This window comes from Engraulis encrasicolus, chromosome 1, assembly GCF_034702125.1.
Source record: "Engraulis encrasicolus isolate BLACKSEA-1 chromosome 1, IST_EnEncr_1.0, whole genome shotgun sequence".
Classification (NCBI taxonomy): Eukaryota; Metazoa; Chordata; class Actinopteri; order Clupeiformes; family Engraulidae; genus Engraulis; species Engraulis encrasicolus.
In genome coordinates this window covers 32,031,518-32,050,512 of record NC_085857.1, presented here as the reverse complement: position 1 = coordinate 32,050,512, position 18,995 = coordinate 32,031,518, and the positions used below count along the sequence as shown (strand labels likewise).

The 18,995-nt window shown below is 45.2% G+C and overlaps 1 protein-coding gene across 1 annotated transcript in view; it reads left to right on the top strand.

The window, feature by feature from the left end:
* The first annotated feature begins 871 nt into the window (after positions 1–871).
* The window catches only part of cnnm2b (cyclin and CBS domain divalent metal cation transport mediator 2b), a 60,331-nt gene continuing 42,207 nt past the window's right edge, over positions 872–18,995 (top strand). Inside the window, exon 1 of the mRNA XM_063200122.1 lies at positions 872–2,872. Coding sequence (XP_063056192.1) covers positions 1,372–2,872 — 1,501 coding nt within the window. The 5' untranslated portion in view covers positions 872–1,371. The remainder of the gene's footprint in view (positions 2,873–18,995) is intronic.

The window sequence follows — 18,995 nt, the reverse complement described above, 5'->3', positions numbered from 1 at the left end:
GCTTTCCAGACAGAACAGATATTCTATTTCTTCATAGTCTTATGGTGGTCTGTTTATGACACTGTTTTAGATCAAATTTCACTCTCATTTGACTGTATACTGTAATAGAGATATCCCTGACCTGAAGTGTCAGTGATTGCAAATTATGCCACATATAGCACCCATATTTGTTTTCATTTTGTTCTGACCTTATTTTGGGCCAGAACCTTGCCATCCAAGGGCCGCATCTGGCCCCAGGGCCGCCATTTGAATAGCCCTGCTGTAGATGGTATAACAAAGGATAGTATAGCAAGTCCGCGTAAAAGTTATGCCCTCCACTAAATCAAACTTAGATGATTTTGCCCACCCCCTCCCCTCCTTCTCCTTCACAAACGCACAGAATGACGCACGGTAATATGTCAAAACCATAATATTACATTTCTTGAATAGCGTATTGTCGTGGACATAAATGACAGGTGTTTTATCAATGAGGGACAGTAAAGCAGGTGCCAAGCATCTTTGCCAGCAACAGGCCTACAGTATGACTAGGCTGTACGCCATCTAAAAAGAAAGAGTTGACGTAAATACCAACATAACATATAGGTTCATAATCAGTATATGTTGTATAGAAAAACAGGAAGGTTTTGCCCCTCCTTTCATGTTTTTCTATGCCTGAGAATATGGTAATTTAGAAGAACGCCCGTTCAACATCCACCAGAACCAACATCGTTCAACATCCACCATCCAACAGAACTTGTTCACAAGAGCAACAGGTGATTAGAGAGTGCAAACCTCTGCACTGAAATGGACATTTTTAAAAAAAGTTTTTTTTTTGCTTTTTAAGTAACCTAACTACACGCATACTGACAGTGACATAACTTGTTTGGTCATAGTCGGTAGCCCGTGTAGCTTGTGCGTAATCGGTCCATCGGAGAACGAGAGCTGCTGTTCCTAGCAGCATTATTCCGCCGCACGCTCCCCTCTGCATCACGACCATGGTATTTACAAACTTCGGGGAAAGAGAACATTAACAACCCGAGTGCCTCTACTAAAAGCCGTCTAAAAAGTCACGCGGAAAAGTCCTGTCTCCTGTCTTCTAAATTGCCCTTGTTTTCGCGTGCCATTGGTCGGTGTGGTCGCGCAGTGCCCGCCTTTGGCTAGCTCCGCTCCCGGATTGGCTACTGCGCTTGGCCGTCTCCTGGAACCCCAGCGGAGGCGTGAGTGCGTACGGGAGCCCGCTATGAGGAGTAATCAGTTTCGGACGCGTTGTCGAGCCAAGCAGCAGGTCCCGATGCTCAAGTTGAAGCGACGCACGGCAGAGATGAAGGCGGACGCCGATTGGCTCTGATTTTTAAAAGTCCCTTTTCATTCAAGAGGTTGGCCGTCATCAACATGGCAGAGGAGCCCTCGGTCTCGGTACCCGCTGCAAAAATGGCGTCACTTAGCCGGGTCCGAGCCCTGACTTTAATTTTCTTAACTGTCAACGGATACCTAATTACCCCGACAAGTGGCAGCAAGGAGGGCGGCGAGGAGACGGTCATCATTGGACTGAGGCTGGAGGACACGGATGACGTTTCCTTCATGGACAGGGGCTTCTTGCGGGTGAGCGAGCGATCCCGGGTGAAGCTGAGGGTCTACGGGCAAAACATAAACAACGAGACGTGGTCCAAAATCGCCTTCACGGAACACGAGCGCTCCAGAGTCGTCGGGAGCATAGACAGCTCCTCCGGTGGGGAGAACCAGAGCGAAGAGGAGACGGCAGGCGGAAGACTGCATCCCTGTGGGATCAGGACTTCGGATATAATTATTTTGCCCAACATAGTCTTGAATCGCAAGACGTCGGGGATTGTGGAAATCGAGGTCAAACCTTTGCGAAAGACGGAGAGGAGTAAAGCCTACTACCTGTGCGTCGCCACTTCGGCACCTGCCGCCCTGGCAGGAGCGCACGATCCGTGGACGGAGCATACTTGGATCTATCACGAAGGCGACGACACGAAAGTGATCGTGGTGGAGGAGAGAAAGTTCTTGCTGCCCTTTTGGGTTCAGGTGGTTTTCATTTCCATGTTGCTCTGCCTCTCCGGGATGTTCAGCGGGTTGAATCTCGGACTCATGGCACTGGACCCCATGGAGTTACAGATTGTTCAGAACTGCGGGACGGAGAGGGAGAAGAACTTCGCCAGAAAAATCGAGCCCGTGAGAAGCCAGGGGAATTACTTGCTCTGCTCGCTGCTACTGGGAAACGTGCTGGTGAACACGACCTTGACCATATTGCTGGATGATATTGCGGGCAACGGGCTGATCGCTGTCGTGATGTCCACCGTCGGTATTGTCATCTTCGGTGAGATTGTGCCACAAGCCATATGTTCCAGGCACGGGCTGGCAGTGGGTGCCAATACAATTATGCTGACCAAATTCTTCATGCTTCTGACGTTCCCCGCGTCCTACCCGGTAAGCAAACTGCTGGACCACCTGTTAGGCCAGGAGATAGGCACCGTGTACAACCGTGAGAAACTCCTGGAGATGCTGCGAGTGACGGATCCGTATAACGACCTGGTGAAAGAAGAACTGAACATCATCCAGGGCGCGCTGGAGTTACGGACTAAAACCGTGGAGGACGTCATGACGCCGCTGCGGGACTGTTTTATGATCCCCGGCGACGCCATCCTGGACTTCAACACCATGTCCGATTTGATGGAGAGCGGGTACACGCGCATCCCGGTGTTCGAGGGCGAGCGCTCCAACATCGTGGACCTGCTGTCCGTCAAGGACCTGGCGTTCGTGGACCCCGACGACTGCACGCCCCTGAAAACCATCACCAAGTTTTACAGCCACCCGTTGCATTTCGTTTTTAACGACACAAAGCTGGACGCAATGCTGGAGGAATTCAAGAAAGGTATGTAAATGTTTTTCAAGAGTTGTAGGCCTGGTTCTACTTGTCCAATAGCGCGTCCATGTGCATTTCCTGTTGTGGATTAACGTAGTGTCTCCAAGAGAAATGATGTGCATAATATGACGTTAGTAGAATAGATTTATTGAAGTTGTATTGCGCAGTGTCACATACTTTCCGATAATGTTGCTGACATTGGCTTTTGACGCACATGTGTTTTGAGTTAAGTGTTCATCGGAGCCGAATCAGAAATGGATGCTGAGCTAACAGGCGCACATGATGAGGCAAAAGCCCCTTGCCCGGCCAGTCATCAGTCTGCTTGTTACACAGTAAAAAATGTGGTGTAAATTCAACACCTCGAGCGTCGGTTCAACACATTCTACAGTGTGTTTGGTACCAAGTAGCCTACTCTCTATGCGTTGAATTAACACTGTGTTTATCTTACCGTGTGGGAGGAGGAGGGGACTGCAAAGGTCACAATAAGTAAGATAGACACCATTGTCAATCAAGGCAAATAAGGAAACTGACTTAATGATTACTGATAGCCCACCTAACTGACTCCCATTTTCAAGTAATCATCGTTTCATTACTGTTTTATTTGCAAACCAACGCAGATGATGAGAGAGAGGTAAGGGGGATAGCCTTTGATGTAATTACTGTAGGTGCAACTGTGTGTGTGTGTGTGTGTGTGTGTGTGTGTGTGTGTGTGTGTGTGTGTGTGTGTGTGTGTGTGTGTGTGTGTGTGTGTGTGTGTGTGAGAGAGAGAGAGAGAGAGAGAGAGAGAGAGAGAGAGAGAGAGAGAGAGAGAGAGAGAGAGAGAGAGAGAGAGAGAGAGAGAGAGAGAGAGAGAGAGGGAGAGAGAGGCGGGCATGGATGGAGTGTGTGTGTGTGTAGTAGTAGATTGATTAGGGCACATTTGTAGTCAGCTGGTGGGAGTTATTTTGGCTTATTATGGGATGGTGACCGCTGCTGTTTTGAATGTTCGTCGCGGGTGACCTGGAGACGGTCTCCTTGACTTTCGCTCCACCTCCATGGGATGGATGCACAACAACAGTCCTACCAATAGTAGCCTCTTATTGTGCATGGGGCCCGTAGACAAACGTGCTTCAAAGTGTCAAGGCAAGGGTGGGGGTTAAGGCAAGGATTACTTTTATAAAAAATGTTATAAACTCATCCAAGGGCTGGACTATGAACGCAAAGCAAATTTTCCATTTCATTTAAGTTTAATGGACAATATAGAGGTCTAACTCGAAGTCTAAACCGATTTCCCCCCCTGCAATTTGGGACTGTAGGCCACCTTTACAACAGACCCCATCTTCACAAGGTCCCCTGAAAATACTGTATAACTTAAGTGTAATTGTATGGTAAATGTAATTTCTTATATTCCTTCACAAAAAGTACCATATTCCATGTGAAACGGCATACCGTAAAATTATTTCTGTAGCTGGATAAGACGGCCTGAAGGGCCTTTAATGGTCCTGGAAACATAGGAACAGGGGCCTGGCCTTCACTGTTACCGTATTAGTTTGTAGTTTCCAGAATTGCCAAGTCCTCATGTGTGTCTGTGTAGTACTGTCTATGATTGTGGAGACTTTCCAATGGCTAGTGCAATATTCCCCGGGAGGGGCAGTACATATTATGAGGGGCAGGGTGAACACTCAGAAAACAAAGGACACTGATGATTGATTACTGTTCGCTGTTTATTTTCAGGATTATCAGGTACACTTAGTGGGCTACTTTTGTAGCAGACTTGTGGACTTGTGACTTGCACTTGAGTCAGACTTGAGTCACAAATGGCTTGACTTAAGACTTAGAAATGACTTGTGACTTGACGCGACTTGTATGCTATTGACTTTGAGACTTGACTTGACCTGACAGTTTTAACTTGCAATGACTGACAGATGGACCAAAACTGCCCAAGAGAGGCCTAGCTGTGGCTCTAACGACAGGGCACTAAATTGCTATGCTGGCGACCCGGGTTCGATTCCAGCCCAGGTCATTTGCCGATCCCTCACAGTCTTTCTCTCTCCCCACTCATTTCCTGTCTGTCCTTCACTATCCTGCCCAGAATAAAGGCAAAAATACCCAAAAACGTATCTATACAAACTGCCCAAGACAGCTGGAGTCTAGTTTAGTATTTCTCAACGGGGGCTGTACAGCACCCCTAGGGGGGCTTAAGGACCCCTCAAGGGGCATTGAGAAGGATACTACAGCAGGGGGAGGGGGGGGGGGTCATTGGCATTAGTCTATTTTACTTTCTTAATACGGAGGGGGTCATTTTGCAGGCTGATGATGAGGTCAAGGGGGCATAGGGAGTTTTATAATGAGGTCAAGGGAACGTTTGTTCCAAAAAGGTTGAAGACCACTCGACCACTTCAAATTATGAAATGTCAGGCATGCACACCTCATCAGGGGCACATCATTAGTGTGAGTTTTTGAGCATTCTATAAAAAGAATGCGTTCTCTAACAATGCAAGATTCTACAATTCCATATTGTATTGAATGACGCCATGAATTCTATAGAACTTTCACTGCCCGAACATGGTACACTCTTACAGGTTAAGAATCGACACAATTGTACACAAGTCACTTACCTGATTCTACCTTCCCTTTCTCTCCTCTCACTGCTGTCTCGTTTTTATTTCCCACATTATAACTTTTACATTTGTTTCCAGCACAATGCTTTATTTGTACATTCTTCTTATAGTTCCTATGGCAGTAATAATTGTGTGACAGCTACCATTTGGTCCACCCTCTTTCCATCCATACATACATCCATCCTCCTTTCCTCTCCTCTTACCCTTCCATCCTCCTCTCCTCTCCTCTCCTCTCCTCTCCTCCTCTCCTCTCCTCTCCTCTCACCCCCCTCACTCTATGTTTTACCCTCTCCATGTTACCAACATTCACAGCCATTTCAAGGTCATGCAATGTTGTCAATATCCTAAATAGTTCCTATGGTACAGATAATGTGTCAAGCATGTGTTTGATCCTGCATCCGAGGAAGGAAACCCACAAGGTCGAAGCGCCATCTCCTCCCAATGAGTATGAATAAATGGCAGTAAAAATGCATCGAAAACAGAAAAATCCTTAGGAGTGTGCCAATGTAAAACTAACTTTTCCTGGATCGTGCACAATCGTGGTCGTGGTAACAATGCTAAACTATGACGGTAACACCTTTTTTAATGTTAGAGTAGAGTGTCGTTTATTAATCCCGAGGAGAAATTAAGGTGACAAGTAGCGTATACATAAATACAGACATCATTACACAAATCATTACACATATTAACCCTACTTAGCATTCTTCTGTATATTTTCTGTGCACTTTGTATCTGCTAGTGTTGTTGGTTATGATTGTGTCCTTGATTGTAAGTTGTTTCGGTTAAAAACCTGCCACATAGACCTACACATACACATTTTACTGTACTTTATAATGAATATAAAACAATAGTAGTGGAGGTACGAGGTTTACTCTAGACAGCGGCATTATTCTTGAAATAATGGCATGAGAGGCTGGGCCCTCTCTTGAGTGATGGTCACCTGGTCCAACCTCCACTTCTCCTCTGCTCTCACCCTCTTCCTCCTCCTCTCTATTTCTATCCTCTACTTCTCCTCTCGTCTGTAGCACTATCCTCTCATCCTTCTCTCCTCTCCTCTCCTCTTCCGACCTTTCCTCTTCCCTTTTCTTTCACTTCACATGTTCAAATGTTCAGTCTGCATTTTGTTCCCTACATGCCAACATTCACAGGATTCCGATGCGATGCAGCAATATTCTTGTAGTTTCTATGGCAGTAATACCACCCTATGTTGTATATTCTTGTAGTTTCTATGGCAGTAATAGCACCCTATGTTGTATATTCTTGTAGTTTCTATGGCAGTAATACCACCCTATGTTGTATATTCTTGTAGTTTCTATGGCAGTAATACCACCCTATGTTATATATTCTTGTGGTTTCTATGGCAGTAATACCACCCTATGTTATATATTCTTGTGGTTTCTATGGCAGTAATACCACCCTATGTTGGGACCAATTCCTCGAGAAGCACTCTGATGCCTCCTCCTTCACCCTGCTGTCACACTCCTCGCTATCTCCCTCCTCCTCCTCCTCCTTCTCTCCTTTCTCTCTGTGCTCCTCCTCCTCTTCCATCCTCATCCCCCTCCTTCATCACCCTGCTTTCCTAGTCCTCTCTTTCCTCCTCCTTCTCCTCCTCCTCCTCCTCCTTCTCCACCCTGCTTTCCCACTCTTCTCTATCCTCCTCCTCCTCCTCCTCTTTCTCCACCCTGCTCCTCCTCCTCCTTCTCTCCTTTCTCTCTGTCCTCCTCCTCCTCCTCCTCCTCCTTCAACCTGCCCTCACGTTCCTCTCTGTCCTCCTCCTCCTCCTCCTCCTCCTCCTTTTTCTCTCTGTCCTCCTCCTCCTTCTCCACCCGGCTTTCTCACTCCTCCTCCTCCTTCTTCTCCTCTTTTTCTCTGTCCTCCTCCTCCTCCTCCTCCTCCTTCAACCTGCCCTCACGTTCCTCTCTGTCCTCCTCCTTCTCCTCTTTTTCTCTGTCCTCCTCCTTCTCCTCCTTCTCCAACCTGCCCTCCCGTTCCTTTCTATCCTCCTCCTCCCTTTTCTCTCTGTCCTCCTCCTTCTCCACCCTGCTTTCTCACTCCTCTCTGTCCTCCTCCTCCTCCTCCTCCTTCTCCTCCTCCAACCTGCCCTCCCGTTCCTCTCTGTCCTCCTCCTCCTCCTCTTTTTCTCTGTCCTCCTCCTCCTCCTCCTTCTCCTCTTTTTCTCTGTCCTCCTCCTCCTCTTTCTCCACCCTGCTCCTCCTCCTCCTCCTTCTCCTCTTTTTCTCTGTCCTCCTCCTCCTCCTCTTTCTCCACCCTGCTCCTCCTCCTTTGTATCCTCCTTCTACTCCTCCTTTATATTGGGGGGGGGTGTCCAAAGGTCTATTTGACTACTACTTTTAGCTACTACTAGGCCTATACTTGAAACTACGCAGTGTTGTTGCTCCATCCACAATTTCGTTGCCTTCAATGACGATGACAATAAGCTCCTTGAATCTTGAATCTTGAATCTTGAATCTCCTCATCCTCTCGCTATCCTCCTCTCCACCAGAGAGGAGGCATGGTGATTACTTCTCGCCTTCCCTTCCAATGGGGCGTTAATGTTTACACCACTGCCTTTCTGGCAGGGTAGACATGTGGGAAAAGGTGCTTTGGTCCCTCTCAGGTTATCAGATGAGGTCATCTCTCCTTTTCTAAACCTGCCCCAAACCCCACAACCCTACCCCACCCAGCCCCCTTCGCCCTAGTCTCACACCACACCACGCCACTACCATCCGCACACACACACACACACACACACGTTAACACACACACACACACACACACACACACACACACACACACACACACACACCTGTGACGCTTAACCTCTCCACCTCATCTCACAACCACCCTCCACCCACACTCCATGTCCCGGAAAAAAACCACACACACACACACACACACACACACACACACACACACACACACACACACACACACACACACACACACACACACACACACACAGAGTGTTCCCTCCATCTTCCGTTTCTGGTCCAGGCTGACTAAGTGGAGTAAGTGGATTGGTCACTATTGTCCAAATCTCAGAAAACACTCCTCATGCAAAAACATGAGCATTAAATGCAGTATCAAAAGTGTATGAAATAAACAAACATGACATTTTCGATGTAATTTCAGTGTAATTTCTTGGTATTTACCATTTATCAGAACAGCACCACGCTGTTTCCAGTGCAATTACACTGTAGTTTCTATGTAATAGCAATGGAAACAGCTTTCAAATATTCCAAATATATTCTTCATAAATAAAGATCTTTGATTGCATGGGGATTGACTCTACTCTTATAGAAGAGTGTGTTACTACCAAACTCTAGAAAGCGGTCCTATCTAGTCTGTTACAAAGAGGAAAGTGTGGATATACAGTAATGAAAGAGTGAACATACACTTTGTCTGAGTTCAAAATGGAAGGCAGCTGTATGATTACTTCCTCCCTGAATAGAGAGTTGTCTAATTAGTAGGGCTGTAACGATACACTCAACTCATGATTCGGTTTGTATCACGATTTTTTTGTACTACTGTTCGACACACCCAACGATTTTTAAAAAATGTATCCTATCTTTTTGTAGCTTTTGTTTTCTGGACTGAAGGGTAACAGAACTTTGAAAGGTTGTATCACAATACTGCCTTCTTGCACCGCGATACAGTATCGTGACTCTACGTATCGTGATTTCTCGGTTCGATACAATATCGTTACGGCCCTACTAATTAGATGGTAATAGTGGATAGTGGATTAGATAGTGGATAACAAAATCGATCCCTTGACCCTGCCGTTCTCTCATACCAATGAAAATGTGGGTAGAGTCTGTTTTTGTTTGTGGTCACCATTTGTTAATGGTCCCACTATTCTATCATTAAAAAGTTAAATGCGGATATAATGGCTATCTATTTTTTTCATGTAAATGGCCCCGTGTGCTTTAACACAACTAGCATTTCAATGATACGTAATATTGATCATATTCGTATCATGAAGAGGGAAATTAGCGTAGTGTAGGACAACCTGTTATCCCTCCCATACGTATCAATCGATTAGCCTCCATGATGGATATGTATGGGGCCACTAAATTCCATGACCTAGTGGCCTGAATGACCAGAGGTTAATCATTTAGGAGTTAACCTCAGCAATGAATAACCCTTTACAATACCCCCTCCACGCACACGCATGCACACACACACACACACACACACACACACACACACACACACACACACACACACACACACACACACACACACACACACACACACACACACACACACACACACACACACACACACACACACACACGGACATGGTGGGAACAGGTGTATGCTACTATGCACATGTTGTGTGTTTGTAGAGCAGAGGGAGGAATTCCTTTGTAGAGCCCGAAAACTAAACAATCCAAACCACATTATTATGTGGTTAGACTTTATAATATAGACCTCCATGTAGCTAACATACACGTAAGTACTTGTAAGTCCATTTGAAGTTTTTCCGCCGGTTGCTAGAGTGGCCAGTGCCAAAAGTCATAGCTGTTTGAAGCAAACATGACCTCGGCCTGCTAACTGGTTTTCTGCTCACTTAGTTAGCATTCAGTCTCTTAATATGCTGACTAATCACAAAACCCATTCTTGAACGTGTCTAATATGAAAACTTCGTTAGTTTGGCTGCCAGTGGGTTGCTAGTGTGGTCGCTGCCAATATTTTAGTTGTTTGAAGCAAACATGACCTCGGTCTGGTGACTTAAGATGGCAAGTGCCAGGGGAGGCTGTCTGCCAATCCGTTTCTGGGAAAAGCTGCGCGGTTTGGTGGACTCCACAGCGAACAGTGTACACACTGTTTACACACACACACACATGCATAAATCTGCGTTTTAATCATTATTCAGCTGTGTGATAGAGTTGTCTTCAAGAGCATTGCTGAAGGGTGCCAGACGTCAAAATATCAAAAGCATTCTTATATCTGAGAGGATATAATGTACTTGCGCAATCTGTAAGATTTTGGCTAATGTGCAGTGATTCACATTCACATTTGTAATTCATTATTTACAGTCCAGTGCCATATATTCCAAATTACCTGTTTAATTCAATCAGGTGATTGGCAAGTTGAATGAATACCTATAAGGGAGAGATGCTGAGCGCTCTTCTTTGTTAGACAGTATACTCCGATGCTGGTGCTCTTGAAGTTAAACGACAAAGTCCATTGTCTCTATGCAAGGGTCGCCTGAAGTAGGCCCAACAGCTAACAAGTTTTGTTGAATGAATACCTAGTTTGAGGTGTTTTGGGAGGGAGGTTTACTAACATTCTACGCCACACGTTGCTAGTTGGCCTCCGTCACACTCACCCCCCTAAACCTCACTCCCATTCGGGTCACAGCACCAGTGTAAACGGGGTGTTCCAACGCAGTCGATCCCCCTTGGGTCTCGAACTCGCCACCTCCCAGTCAACGCATCGGTTCATGCGTGGGATTGCACAGCACGATACTGCTGAGCTAAAGGACCAGTCCAATAGCCCAGCAGTACCGATACTGTATGCGGCTTCTGGAGGGAAGTTTACCAACGTTTCACGCCACACTCTGCTAGTTGGCCTCCGTTACACTGCGCAGGTAAAACAAGGTCATTGGAATACGTGGCACTGGATTGTAACGGATGAATCCATGTTGCCCGTCACTGCTTTTGTGTACTGTATGTGTGATCTTGCTTAGCCTGCTCTTATTGCACCCTCGTACAGGGGGTCTCCAGCTGCCTAATTCAGCACTGATTTCATGTGAAAGGTGCAAACGGTTTAAGTTTTAAAGGATTGCATCTGATTTCACACATTTGGACAACATTTTTTTTTTCTAAGTCAAAAGGCCTGCCTAGCATGTTCTAATTTTAGCCTTGACAACCAATATTGTCCATCTGAAACTTTCATGTCAGAGATGTGTTTGGGCTGTTGGTCGGTGGGTAGGTACTGTACTGTACGTAAAGAAAAGCCTTGTAAGTCTTCAGCTTTTTGCTTCAAAAGAAGTCAAAAGGTAATCGTTGTTGCCAGCATACACAAATCAACCAAGGAACCCAACAAGGAATGGGTGACCACCACACTCTTATTCTCGATGTTTGTGCTTGTGTCTGCAGCATCACAGTACATGCCAGACATTTCGATTCTTGCTTCGTTGTTCTGTTTTGACTACTGTCAGTGGAGACATGGCAATGATTTTACTTCACTACTGTGTGTGATGATGGTGTGTGTGTCTGTCTGTCTGTCTGTGAGGGCATGTGTCCGTGTGACTTCGCCAGCATCATGAAGGGACAGTATAAGCCACATCAGGAATGTTTTGGTGGGTGGGGTGGGCAAGAAAGAGGCAAGAGTTTTTTTTTTGTCTGATGGTGTCGAGGTAATCATGGAGATTGGATTTTACCCCTTTGTTGCCCTCTCTCTCTCTTTCTTTCTTTCTCCGTTTTGTTCTTGGCCTTGTTCCAGAGGGTCTTTTGGCCAGTGGTCGCTAATGACTTATTGGAGGGCTGGCGGTACGGGGGGATGTGTGTTGTTTGGGGGCGGGGGTTGCTGCGGTCGTGAAGGGAAAGGGTCAAAGTTTCACGTCAATATGGCTCTAAGTTGTGGCACTCGCTCACTTCAAAGTGCTTTGTATTGTAAGTCACTGTTAATTAATGCAACGCCCCTTGCAGAGCTCTGGAATGGTGAAAGGAATGAAGGCACTTTGGGTCGAGAAAAAAAGCACACACACACATACACACACACACACACACACACACACACCTGGAAAATGTAATTGGTCTGGCTTTAGTGCCTTTCTAAGACAGGTGATGTTCTGAAACATGTTTTTTTGTTGCTTACTTGCTAAATACCGTTGCTTAGAAAGAAACACACACACACACACACACACACACACACACACACACACACACACACACACACACACACACACACACACACACACACACACACACACACACACACACACACACACACACACACACGTTATACTGTAGAATGCAGTCGCCCTTTTAGTCGAGCAGTTTGTCAAGACACCCCACCAAGTGCTCTTGACAAGCCGGGCTGAAATTCTTGTGGCACGGTCGGGCAGTGCTCGCAACTTGATGGAAGCAGACATGCAGGTCACCCCGTAATTGAAAGAATTAGCGAATGTCGCACTGTACAGGAAGTGCCCACTGACTGCGCCCACCGAGCGGCAGGTTTGGAGATTAATGAGCGGCTCTCATCTCTGTCTCTGTGACCCAGGTATAGACTAGTGTGTACAGTGCAAAATATTGCAAGCCAGTTAAACGTAAAAAAAAACAAGTTGCCCTGCTGCCTTAAATTTGTAAGTTAACTCAACTTGAGCATTAACTCAACTCAAGGCCTTTTCAAGTTGTCTTAATTTACAAACACAAGCAGGTAATTGGAGTGCTTCTGGGTCTTCACCTTTTTTCCTTGGTGCTCATCAGTGTAGGGGCTCTCAAACTTGGTCCAGAAAGACAGATGCTGAGGCACTCAAGGTTGCAATTTTTTTACTTTTTTATTTGGCTACAATGCCTACGCGTTTCAGCGCCCTGAAGAAGGCCATAAGGGCAGAAACGCGGAGGCATTGTAGCCAAATAAAAAAAAGTAAAAATTGCAGCCTTGAGTGCCTCAGCATTTGTCTTTTTGTCTTAATTTACGAACTTGAGGCAGCAGGGCAACTTACTTACTTTTCTACGCTGCAATGATTTACAGTGTCAGGGCAGATTGGGCCATGGCTACACAGTTCAAAATCCAGGGTTGATTCAACACTTAGAGAGTCAAATTTAAGAAGGCAGGCCATATTGCCCCCAATCACAATTCACAACACCTTATATTGACAACACTACAACTATTTTGTACTATGTTTAGGTAAGATCAATGTGGTCGACCTCGTAGAACAAGCTTTCCTTATTGGAAGGATAACCTTGGTCACCTTGAATAAGATCATATAAACGAGCCTACTGTTGTTCTGCCTCTGTGTCTCGTTGGGTTGATACTTAGTTGAAGACTCACTGACTGATTTGTTCATTCAGTTCATTGCAGTGTGGGTCAGCTAATTCCAATGTAATGTAATGTAATATGATGCATCAAGTGATTTTCCCTTTAAGGAGGTAAAAACATAGCTAGGAAAATCCCATGCTGCTTTGCACAATCATTCCGATCTGAAAGACAGAATGACAGCTGCCTAAAGGGCAATTTATACTTATTGGCGCTGACGGTTGCAGAGCCTGTGCAACTGTCTGTGCGTGACCACGCCCCCCGCGCACAGGCTCTGCAACCGCCGTCGCGCGCCTCAAGAAAATCCTGACTACGCGTCAGACGGTTGCGAAGGTCGCAGAGAAAAGGCGTTGTGATTGGTCGTCTCGTTACTTCCGTGTTCTCGTGGCTGCACAGTTCTCCGGGAGTTTACGAGAGCCAAACTGTCAATATTCTGTGAAATACGAAGGCTTCCTTTCTAGTGTGTGTAAATAAATGAAGCTACAATGACTGAATTAGTCAGTAACAAACAAACAATACATCAGTTTAGCACTCGTGGCACAATGCCTGCAGTCTGACTACTGTACTGTAGCCTTGTAGCTATGTAGCCAAATGTGGCTAACGACATGAGACCTCTTGCGCAGATCTATAACATCAACAGTGGTTAGCGACCAGAACCAACGGGCGCTGTTGCTGAACTATAATCTGCCCTTAAGCCCTAAGTGAGGGAGCCAATCAAAGAGCGGGGAGGGTGGAAAGGCGATGACGTGTACAACCAGACGGAACGGAACCTAACGGAAGCTTGCAGTTTGTTTGAATAGATACAACTGACACGATTTGCTATGGGCTACGTATATACCAAATGATACATTCACAACGCCCAATAAATGTCCACAGGCAATTGTAAACCACACCATTCCTGTGAAAAATTGTATAGGTAACCTTCAGACTACTTCACTTGTGACATACAGCGTTTTCACACCTGGTCCCTTTCAGCCGCCTACGCGAACTCAGAGTAGTGACTCAGCATTTTTGCCGGATATGTGAACGCTCCAAAGTGTACCCAGACCCCTCGGAAGCGAACCGTACTGAGACCTTAGTTGACATGGTCTCAGTTTGGTTTGCTTATAAGTTCTGAAAAGTTACACTTGTGACTAGCTGTAATCACTTAAGGAAGGCTCTAGAGGACCACGAGTGATAAAAAAAGAAGAGAGATACACCATAAAAGCCTAACAGGACCAGAAAGATCAGCGAGTTCTTTATTTAATACACTCACAATATGAACATAAACAGAACTGAGTCCTTTTGCTGAGCCCTTTCGCTTCTTGGTCCACATAAAGAGGACTGAGTTTGGTTCACTTAAAGGGGACCAGGTGTGAAAACCCTAATAGTCTGGTGTTAACTAGGCAAGTATAAGCACAACCTCCTAATTAAACCCACTTCCAAACATTTTCCAGATTATTTTACTTGGTATTATAGCTTGACTCTTCCTTGACTTGCACTGATTATTTGAGATTGTGGATGTTGGCCCTGGATACAGAGATGTCAATCTCAAGTTCACAAAGTAGGCTAGAGCTCTAAAAGTCCTGCCACAAACTCGATCCAACCAGCTATGAAGCAGTAGCAGCATCGCCATCCTATGTACTCCACCCAAAGATTTTGGCTCCGCACCTAGTCTGGCGAAACCCTCCTAGCTCAGTTCGCTCACTGTTGTTTAGCCAATCAGCAAACAGTTGAGAGTGGTGACACAGAACTCACCAACAGAGTCTGTTACTGATTGGTTAAGGTAACACTATTCACACTTTCGTTGTGTTATTTGTATGCTTTTGCGACACTATCGTAACAGTCGTGCTAATAAAGCACAATATCCCACCCTCCATAGAGACAGATTCCTCTTAGCTTTCACCAGACTGTTAGACGGAGTCAACAGTCGGCTTTCGCTCAGGCTAATGAAGCAGCTCATCGCCATGAGTACACAATAGAGGTAGACCAAATACTCAGTTAAGTCACCTGTGTTGGAAGGAAACTGGCAGGGCTTTGCATAATGCGATAAAGTCAAGATTTGGGAGTTTACAAACCTGTTGGTTGTAAAACACCTCTCTGACTTCTCATGTTCACCAGACCAGAAAACATAGTGAATTCCTCCAAATTTTCCTGGAGTTTGTGGGGTTTCTGAGCATGGATTAGGACACAGAGGCTCATGTTGCTTCAAGTCTCATGTAAAACCATGGCGCTCATCACCTTAAATACAAAAGCAATCTGTTTGTATTCTTCTAGTCTTTTTACAAACTATTTTAAACTATTTGGCCTATAGTTTCAAACACTCTGCAGTATTATTTGAATGGTTATCCTACCTCAGGTCATCCCCCCGGTTCAAAGATCTAGATCATTGAAATGCATAGTGGCATGGTTACTTTGGTTTAGTAGAGCAGTGGTATTATTTAATTTTTTCAATGTAGAGTGGAGCACTGCAGATAAACGTTCTTGGTCCTGAAGGATATTTAGATAATGGTTGTCATCATACTACTAAGCAGTATTAATTGTATTTTTGGTAACACTTTATTTTAGTGTTACAACTATTATCACTAATACATACAATGTGCCTGTATAAGTAACTTGTAGGCATGTACAAAGCAAAATCAAACATTTGTTAGGCATGTGTTCACAAATGTCTTGTTTATGCACAATAAGGGAATTATTACCAATTTAACATTGGTAAGGGCCTAGAATAGGCCTTAGCTTTTGCTTTGTAAATGCCTTACTATTTACTTATGCAGCCATTACCATTGTATGTATTCGGGCTAATAGATGTATAGGTGTTATAGATGAATAGGTGTTACCCAAAGTGTTACCGTATTTTTTAATAACTGTTCACAGACCCAATTCAAAACCATTGAACCACTACAGTGGCGTGGCGTGGTGTGCTGCGTGAGCTTTTGTTCTTGGTAACACTTGCTGATGCAGGTACAAGGCGTCTGGCCGGCCAGCGGAGGATTAGAGTGGCGTCACATTGGCATGTGCCGACCTCAGTGCCCGATGTGGAATACCCCCCTTTGAACACTTGCTGCATGCTGCCCCCTTCTCTCCTGCTCTCTCTCTCTTTTTTTTCTTTCTTTGCTTTCCCTCCTATTCTTTCTTGGTGTCATTTTCCTTGCACTCGTTCTCTCTGTCTCTGTCTCTGTCTCTCTCTTTCTCTTTCTCTCTCTCTCTCTCTCTCTCTCTCTGTCTCTGTCTCTCTCTTTCTCTCTCTCTCTCTCTCTCTGTCTCTCTCTCTCTCTCTCTGATCTCCCTTTTGCTCTCTTGGTCTCTCTGTCTCTCCCAATTTCTTTCTTTTTCTCAGTCACCCTCCCTCTCTTCACCTCCTCCCTCCCCTCCCCTCTTTCTCTGCCAGTTTTGCTCTCCCTACCTCAGTCCAACCTCTCGCCCTCTAACCTCCCCCCTCTTTCCATCTTTCCATACTCAGAGACCTTGTAATCTTTCCTTCACAAATGTCCTTTCTTCAGTCACAGTTGCAGTTCCAGTAATGTTATTATTCGTAACCCTTTCTTAGCAACATAGACCATCCATCTTAGCAACATAGACCATGTTCATCCTGGTCCTGCAACCAAACAATATTCACTACAACTACATAATAAACATAATAATAAAATAATAAATAATAATAAATAATAGCCATAGTAACCAGAATCATAAGAATCATCATTATAGCGCTGCCTAGCGAAGGCATGATGCTCACTGTACTGAGGCTTCGGAAGGGAGGTTTTCTAACGTTCCACGCCGAACTCTGCTAGTTGGCCTCCGTTACACTTAAAAATATCTTTATGTCTAAAGGGAACAACATATTCTCACAAAACAACATGTGATGGTGCACACATGTACAGTGGTTGTGTGTGTATCAGGAGGTAGAAATGCATCCCCCCTAAGCCTCACTCCCATTCGGGTCACGACACCACTGTGACGGAGGTGTTCCTGCACAGTTTGTCCCCCTCGGGGCGCAAACCTGCCACCTCGTCAACTTCATCGGTTCGGAAATGGGAGTCACAGTACGAGCGTGCCGGTCCCTTAGCTCAACGCTACCGTACTATATTGAGGCTTCGGGAGGGAGGTTTACTAACGTTCCACGCCGAACTCTGCTAGTTGGCCTCCGTTACACTTAAAAATATCTTTAGGCCACACCAATTTAATTTGTTGGTTCTCGGATTCGCCTCTTGTATTTTGTAACAAAATGAAAAAAAAAAAAAATCAGTTTCAATACCCCAAAAAATGAAATCGCTAAAAAAAACGAAGACTGCATGTTTTCATGAATGGGGAGGTGTCTCTTAAGTAGTTGGAGGTCATGTGACGTAGAGAACCAATAAAACCACTCCTTTCAACATGCCGAATCAGGAAACGTGTTACATTCAAACATTTACAGACAAACATGCAATGGCAAGTTGAAGCCCCTGTGGGTTAGCAGTAGCAGCGGTGAAACACAGTATTGCTCTTAGTGGAATTAGTGGAGTGGGATAGCAGTTTTAAAAAAGAAAAACAACAACTATTCAACTGTTGAATCATCTCAGTTTATTCAAACCAGATTAATATAATAATTGCCCTGTGAGCTAATTTTGTGCCTGGTCTATTTGGCTGCCTTAATTCCCTTCTACACTGTCCTTCTCCATGTCCAGGTGTTTGCCTGTCTTGCACCTTCCTTTGGAGGTCCATGTGAGGCTGATATACAGGTGGTATAACCACACGACTAATTTTTATTTTTATTTTTTTATTTCGCCCTCTCGCTTCAACTTTTTCCTGAAAAAATCCGAGAACCAACAAATTAAATTGGTGTGGCCTTATGTCTAAAGGGAACAAAATATTCTCACAAAACAACATGTGATGGTGCACACATGTACAGTGGTTGTGTGTGTATCAGGAGGTAGCAATGCATTTGTCCCAACCCCAGAAGACCGTACACATCTATACCTGACTCCACCCCACAACACATACACGCACACACAAGTACACACACACACACACACACACACACACACACACACACACACACACACACACACACACACACACACACACACACACACACACACACAACGTATGGCTATGGTTATAATACCAGTGAGTGAGTGGCTGGAAGAAAAAGGGGAAAGAAAGCCCCCTTCCCTGGAACAAGCTAGCTTTGCCTCAGCAATGGCCTACATTCCTCAGATTCTGGTGCAACATGCAATGGACTTAAAGCCAGATTAGTCAAAGGAGCAACTCCAACAAGTGCAGCAGCGTAGGACCTGCTCCTACTGCCTGACTTTGTTTGATTGGACAAGCATTATTATTACTAACGTACCGTTGCCACATCTTTGATGACACACTACACTGGCACACCTTTTTTTGGTCTTCTATTAGTTTATTTATGATAGGACAGTGAGAGATTTGACTGGAAACAAGTGGGGGGAGAGAGAGACGGGGAAGGTTCGGCCATGGACCCGGGCCGGAATCAAACCCATGGGTCAAACCCGGTGGAGAAACTCGGGCACACTTTTTGAGTGTTGTGCTGTGCTGCCGCTCCACAGTTAAAA